At 54.1% G+C, this 7,378-nt stretch overlaps 1 protein-coding gene across 1 annotated transcript in view; it reads right to left on the reverse strand.

The window, feature by feature from the left end:
- The window catches only part of LOC113215241 (LIM/homeobox protein Lhx2-like), a 17,607-nt gene extending 10,302 nt beyond the window's left edge, over positions 1-7,305 (reverse strand). The window contains exons 1-2 of the mRNA XM_052272117.1: positions 6,628-7,305; positions 1,199-1,555 (exon numbers count right to left, since the gene is read on the reverse strand). Of these exons, the coding sequence (XP_052128077.1) occupies positions 1,199-1,548 (350 nt within the window). The 5' untranslated portion in view covers positions 1,549-1,555; positions 6,628-7,305. The remainder of the gene's footprint in view (positions 1-1,198; positions 1,556-6,627) is intronic.
- Between the last annotated feature and the right edge of the window lie 73 nt (positions 7,306-7,378).

Below are 7,378 nucleotides of genomic sequence, written 5' to 3' on the forward strand. Positions count from 1 at the left end.
CAGGATGATAAGCCTCGCCTTGCCTGAGCGACCTGCCGATAGAACGCGTTCCCTCCGAAGTAAAAGAATTCACGTTTGCGAAGACAGAGAGAGAGAGAGAGAGAGCGCAGGACTGGTTTGTGAATGAAGGAGCGGGGGGCTCAATGGCCCCGGTGGCCGGTGTGCCTGGCGGCGGTGCGTCCGCAATGTGCGGATTAAAGGCTCTTTACCGGCGAGCCGCGCGTCGCCAATTCATCGAAATGTGCGAGTAGTGTTCCGACAAACGAGCCGGTGGACCGGGAGTAGCGAGCAAGGAGCGAGAGAGACGGAGGCAAAAAGGAAGGAGAGGGGGTGTAGAAAAAGAGAAAGAGAGAGAAATGGAGGCGGGTAAAATGTTAGCGAAAAGTAATCTGTCTACGAGTGAGATGTGGTTTGCGGCATTCCTCCACGGAGCCTCCCGTCCCGTCGGCCTCTCCTCACCGCGCAGTTAGCAAGCGGGGCGTGGCGGGGCGTGGCGCGGCGTGGCGGGGCGGGGCGGGGCGGGGCAGAGCGAAGAAGCGCGCGCAACATGGCCGACGCATTATGGCGGCTCGCGGGGATGTGGCGACGTTATTTCATCGCGAGACCGTCGTATGTCCAACACTCCCCACCACACACCACCACGCCCCCCCCAGCTTCCACACACTCCACCGAGAAATCCGCTTTCGGTCAGTCGCCGCTTTTTACCCAGGGTGTGCTGCTCCACAAAGATTTGCCGCACGCAGAGTATGCAAAGAAAAAACATATCTATTCCTTTATTTGAAGCGTGCAGGGCAGGAGTGTGAAGTTATCATGGTTGCACACCCCAAATTCCAAAATTGACGGCGGCGGCGAAGGAAGTATTTTTATATTTAAAATGGCCTAGAAATTTTTGGCTTTGGACCACGCATAATTTTTTCCCTCGAGAATGTTAGAGAAAGAAAGTTTTCCCTGAATCAAAAAACAAGAATACTGTTGATTCAAGCGACATATAATTAAAGAGAGCACATTTCTATGATTCAAGAAAAATTATCGTTGGTCTCCGAAGCGAAAAATGGCTAGACCGTTTTTCAGGAACATTTGCGAGATTTTGTTACTGATGAAAAACTTGTCTGTCAGCGTACGTCCTGTAGTATTGCAGTGTGAAGCAGGCATGCGGCATACATAAAAGTGCGTTCCTGCGCGCGGCTACGCTCCGTACCGGTAGTAGTCCTCCTTGCAGAAGATGTGGCCGCCCCTGCTGAAGCAGGTCTGCTCGGAGGCGAGCGTGGCCCTGCACTCGGAGCAGCGCAGGCAGGACGAGTGCCACTGCCGGTCCACGGCCAGCAGGTAGTAGCGGTCCGCGATGCGGCCGCCGCAGCCGGAGCACAACGCCGCCCCGGCGCCGCCGCCGCCGCCCCCAGGACCACCCCCGGGGCCGCCGCCGGGGCCGCCGCCCGGCCCCACGGCCTCGGCGATCGTCGCGCCGCCGCCGCCCGCGGGAGGGTCCCCGCCGCCGGCGCCGCCCCCGGCCCCGCACGGCGGGCTCGTGCTCTCCCGCTCCTTCAGCATGTCTGACCTGCCAACAACGACAAAAATGGAAATATGGTTAAATCTGCAACAAAACCGATCGAAAATGTTAAACAACAACAAAACATCGACATCATCTCACTACCACCCACTGTGAAAAATAGTAGGTCGGTTTACAGGAAAATTTTCCTTGACGCAAGTTGTAAAATTACAATAAGGAATCGTAAAAATACATGCAGTACATATCGACTTCAAATCCATTGGCGAGTAAAAATTGTGCTCTCGTAAATTTACGACTTAAATTATAGTTCAAGTTTACATTTTTTTTGTAAATTTACGACGACATTGTTTACAGTGCCCCTTCCACAAAACAACACGGTGTGTAATTTTTTGGTGAGAAAGGGTAAACTTTTATATAAGAATTTACATATATGAGCGAAAACTCTCCAGATTCTAACGGATTTTGTGGAATAAAAATCCTCAGAAATGTGGGTATTTGTAACCAGTTCCTCAAAGTTTTCCTCCTTTCCTCAAAAATTTAGACGTTGTTTTTACTGTGTAGAAATGAAACGACACAAAAAAATGATTATTGCGTCCGCACTGGCACGTCAAACGCGTCAACCCTGCGAGGGTGACCGTCATTCGGACTGCCTGCCTCCGCCTGCCGCCCCCGCCGGTCACGACTGTAGCGGCCCGAGCGGCCCCGGCGGCCGCAGACAAACGAGACGCGCGGTCAGCGCGCTGATTTATGTGACTGACCGCTTTGCGAGCTGAGCTGAGTCTGCTGCGCCGCCGGAGCTGCGCGGGATAAATAATAAAATTTGAATCAATTTGAATGCATGCGCCATCATAGTCCCCGTCGACGTAGGCGGTGTCGCTCATCACGCTCTGCGCTGCGGTGGGGCGGGGCGGGGCGTCCGGCCCGTCATCATAACACTTTCCAATAATGAGGAGATTTCCGCAGGGGGTGGCGCTGCGCTCGCTGCGCTGTGGCGTGGCGCTGCTGTCTGCTCACTCGGCTAATTATCTGGGGAGGATGGAAAGGGGGGGGGGGAGGTGGTTGGTTGATGTGTATGGGAATTTATTCTCTCCACCTTATCCGGCTGCTGCTGACCGAATAGCGGCGGCGATGCGTTGTGCTCTCTGTCACTCTTTTAAAGGTGACCCCTTTCTTTTCTTCCTTGTAGTCAATTGCGAGGAAATTAAATAAGGAAATCCAGAGGAAGATATAGCAAGAGCATCTTTGAAAGGACTGAAAACTGCCCCGGTTGGGTGCAGCACTGGAAATCCAAAAGTGTACGAGCGTCGTCGCACCTGCGGGTTAGCGAATTCGCTTACCCGCAAAACAATGAACACACTCAGGTTGTAGGCAAATTAATGTCTATGGGGCTGCTAGCGTGCGGGTGGGTGTTGCCCATTGTCTAGAGAGTCATGGAGTCTTACGGCCCCTACGAAATGGGCAACCCGCACAGCTGCGTATGTGGTGTGGTGTGGTACAGCCAAACATACCCAAAATTAAAAGACAGCGCCCGACACCAACCTTTTTATTCGCCTACAAGACTGTGAATGAGTTCTAGTAAACCTACACTTGCAGAAAGGTTTGCAACAATCGCACACTTAATTCTTTCAAAACTCAGAAATCATTACAATTACAAATATTATCTCGATTATTATTTTTTATTTGAAATATTTTTCCCTTGCAATACGCATTGCTGAAATTATGTGTTGGAATTCTGTCCACACTCCCACTAGTCATAAATAAAATATATGGTAATCGCAATTGGATTTCCACCACACAAAATTGTGCGAATTTTATCCCCTCTAGTAACAGTGCGGCTACGGCCGTGCTTGTTTATCTAACGTCCAAGCGCCAGCCAGTTTTATCCAATTTATATCGCGGCCGGAGTCCTTTATGACGCGGTATGTGTTCCGGAGAGGCTCCAGAAGAGAGAGCAGGCAGCAAAGCTTCGTCCCACAGCAATCTTCGAATAATAATCACTACAAACTTGCGTCGGCAATAAAAGTTTCGAAAACACGGCGCGAAGCGCGAAAACCAACAGAACGCGCGAGCAATGTGATTTTTACCAAGATATTTTTTTTTGTGCAAGAAATCAGTTTTCCTTTTCGTTATTAGTTCTCCGTCAGTACTTGCCCTATAATTGCCACTCGGTAAGTAGTTGGTCGATCTGCTACCCCTACAGCTAGGATCTTGCCCGGTTGCCACCGGCTATAGCTGTTTTGCTTCCCTGGACGTTTCCTAAGTTTCTCTCTCTCTCTCTCTCTCTCTCTCTCTCTCTCTCTCTCTCTCTCTCTCTCCCTCTGTCCCTGCGACTGGCCGAGCTGTGAAAGCACATTGTGGTCGGGCCTACATAAATCTCCCCGCACTGGGCATTGCCGACCGGGCCGGGGCATGCACGCCAATGGCAGCCAAAGGCAGAGACTCGGCTCGAACGATTCGAACGCGTCCACGCCCGGGAGGCGGGGCGGGGCCGGGCCAGCAAAGGCGACCGCGCGACCAGCGGCGACCACCACCGCCCTGCGGGGCTCTGCACTCACACACAGCCCCGCCGGCCACTGGTCCACCAGCATTGTATGCAAACGGTTAAAAGGAAAAACAAGCGAACGGCCACCATTTCAAAATGTATTCCAAATGCAATAGAAAACAGATGGCGGTAGGGCGATAGGGCCGCTGCCGCAACCGGCCCGGGGAATGACTTACAATAGCGATGCAGCAGCAGCTGCAGCTGTGGCGGGCCGGCCGGCGGCAACTACCCCCTTGATCCAGTCGCGCTCCACCCAGACCCAGTGCTATTGCCGCCCCGCCAGATCAATTCACACCCGACCACACGACTTTGGAAACTTTTATCTTTTAGAGTGTAAAAAGATAACGTTATTAAGAGTGAAAGCACATGTGTTAATTCGCAATAACTGTAAATTTGTATGTTTTTGCACAAACGTTTGCGCTAATCAAACTCACCAAGTAACCACAACTAGCTGGTTACTATATACTGTATACTTTGAACCCAGTTATGCACATAAAAGTTCGGCGCTGAACAAAAATTGTCCTCAGCCATTCACAGTGCAAACAAGTGTTCAAATCAACGCTGAAATGTGTGCAAAAATTCGATTTCTTGAAATTTGTACAAAGAAAAGATACACAATCGAGTTGGTGTGAGGCCTCTGTCTTTAAAAGGAAGGATTTACCAAGCCACGGCTGAATTTACTCTTAAAGTGTTAATGGACAATTTTGTTCCTAAAAAACGAACGTTTCCTTGCACATACAGAAGGGATACAATGTTGTTCTTAAAACTGGACTAACTGTAGAAAACTTCACACAATTTGTCTTGTTTTAGAGACAGAAAATTGCATCTTTTCTGGATGTGCACGGGAACGTTCCTATTAAAGAAACGGAATAGTCCCTTTACATATATTTAGAGTGTACTTATAATGTGTCTGAGTAAAGTGTAACGCATTTATGACATGTCCTCTGCACGTGTCTCTCTTCTTCCATTTCCCTCTCCGTCCCGCTCTCCACCTGTCCCTGCTCCCCCCCCCCCCCCCCCCCCTCCCCCTTCGCTGGCCGGTGTGCCCCATCACGACTCCTTGCTAGTTCCGCGCCTCGCCGAGAGAGCGCCCCACGTCCCGCTCCCGGCGCGCCGCTGTCCTGTCCGCGGCCGCCCCGCGAGAACACATCCTCTGCCGCTTTACTCTCCCTCTCCCCGACTCCCCCCTCCCTCTCTCTCCCTTGCTCTCTCCCCCGGTCCATTAGCCCGCCTTTTAGTTGGCAAATCACTGTCCCGCACGGAGAGGCGCGGACGGCACGTGGAGGGGCGTCCCCGCGCGTCCTCTGTGGTCCCGAGCGGCGCTCACCAGACTTTGCGAACGGAGAAATTTGTGACGTGAATATAGATTTGAAATGTATCCATCGAGACACCGCGAGGTTCTGTTCGACATCCCCGAGATGCCGTGTGTGTTTTTATTATTTCTTTCAAAAACATACCTGTCCCCGATAGCTAATTTCAGTATTACTTAGTCTTATGGCTGTTCCTGCTTAGGCTAAGCCAGTGTAGGGGATCAAAAACGGGGAAACTAACTCGTGAAATAGGTCGTACACCACTGTTGAAAACCTACGGGAAATATGTCTACAGTGCGCCATGTCAGTTTGTACAAGATGGACAGTAGTCAAACTGTACTTGCTTGCAGCATTTTTAACAGTGACCGACGCGTCAAACTGATAGGAAGTAAATGCCGAGTAATATGTGAAGTAAAGAACAATGAACTAGAGAGAAAAATACGCGGAAATATGAGGTGAAATAGTCCTGAATGCCACTGAAATACCCCGAAATAATCCAAGTTAGGTCGAGAAATAATCAATCGAAATAGCGTGAAATGGCTACGCTGTGTGTGTATGTGCGTAAACTTTAGGGATTTAAAGAAAAGGACACAATCTCAAAACTTAAATCCGCAAGGTAAAAATGCTGCTCTTTTGCCCGAGGGTAGGGTGGTGCGCCGGCAAAAGAAGGCCGGGAACAAAACTTATGCGCCTCACGTCAGGCAGTATCGTTTGCAACAATTGGCACGACTGCTGCGGCCGGGCTGCACACACTTGTGCGTCTGGCGCGCGCGACACGGCACGACCGGGGCGCTTCCGGCTCGCACACGTCGCAACAAACGGATAATGATAAAAGTTACGATTATTATGATTATTCGACGTTTAAAGGCGAGCAACATTGTAAACTCGGCGGCGCGTCTGAGAGCGCCGCGGCCGTCACCGTGGTAATGGCTAGCTGCACACCGTGAAGAAGAGAGAGACAAGAGCGGGGATGGGGGAGGACAGAGAGGAGTACAGAGAGGGGGACCGTCTGAAGTGCTATGGAAACGGAAGTCACACACCTGGGAGTGTGTGAATGCCCATCCGTACACTGGACGGTGTAAAGGAGGCACACACTACTTGTGCCTCCATGAGTACGAATGGCGTTCACACACATCCAAGAGTGCGACATTCACACACTTGGGTGTGTGCTGGTGGTGCCGGTGGTGGCGGTGGAGACCTGGACGCGCCGCGCAGCCGCCGCCTCCGCCTCCGCCCGCCACCGCCTCGGGACGACACTCTGTACTCACCGCTGTCCGGCTAGCTGTCCGTGGCGCGGTCGCGGGTCGCCGTCCCCACCGCGGCCGCGGCCCCCCGCCGGCCCCGCGCCGCCGCCGCCCGCTCCTGGCCGCTCCGCGCGCCGATCATCGAACCTGCCGGCGCCCGTCTGCAGCTGCAGCTGCCGCGAGCGAGGTGCCAGCTGCCGCTGCTGCCGCTGCTGCCCCGCAGCTCCCGCAGCTCATGAATAACCATCCCCGCCGATCGACATCGTCGTCCTCGTCGTGGTCCTGGCGGGCGGGCGTCGGCCGCCGTGCCGCGTCTTTCGGGAGGCAGCCCCGGAGCCGTGCCGGCCCTGCGCCGGGCCGTTCCTTGTAATCCGCGCTCGTGTCTGTGTCGACAATTAGAGCCGAGCTCGTGCTCGCGCCGCGCGCGCTCTCTGGCCGTGGCGTGGGCGCCGCTCGGCTCGCCGCGGCGCTCGCGCTGGCGCTCGCTCGCTCGCTGGTCGCGCGGTGGCTGCCCCGCCGGGTAGGGCCGGGGTGGTGGCACGTACTGCAGCCCGGGGGTGGCGGCTCCCGCTTGTCACTCTCCTCCCGCTTGCTCACTCGCGCGCTCTCTCTCTCTCACACGCTCGCTCTCTCGCTCGCTCTCGGGCACGGCGGCAGGTTGCCTCCCGGCGGGCGGAGGGACTAACAACGCACCCGGGCGGCCGCGGCGCCACTGCCGGGCCGCGCCCCGCCGCGCCCCGCCGCGCTCTCACTGGCCACCCCCACCGGCCACCCC

Source organism: Frankliniella occidentalis, unplaced genomic scaffold (assembly GCF_000697945.3).
Source record: "Frankliniella occidentalis isolate FOCC.00 unplaced genomic scaffold, Focc_3.1 Scaffold187, whole genome shotgun sequence".
Lineage (NCBI taxonomy): Eukaryota > Metazoa > Arthropoda > Insecta > Thysanoptera > Thripidae > Frankliniella > Frankliniella occidentalis.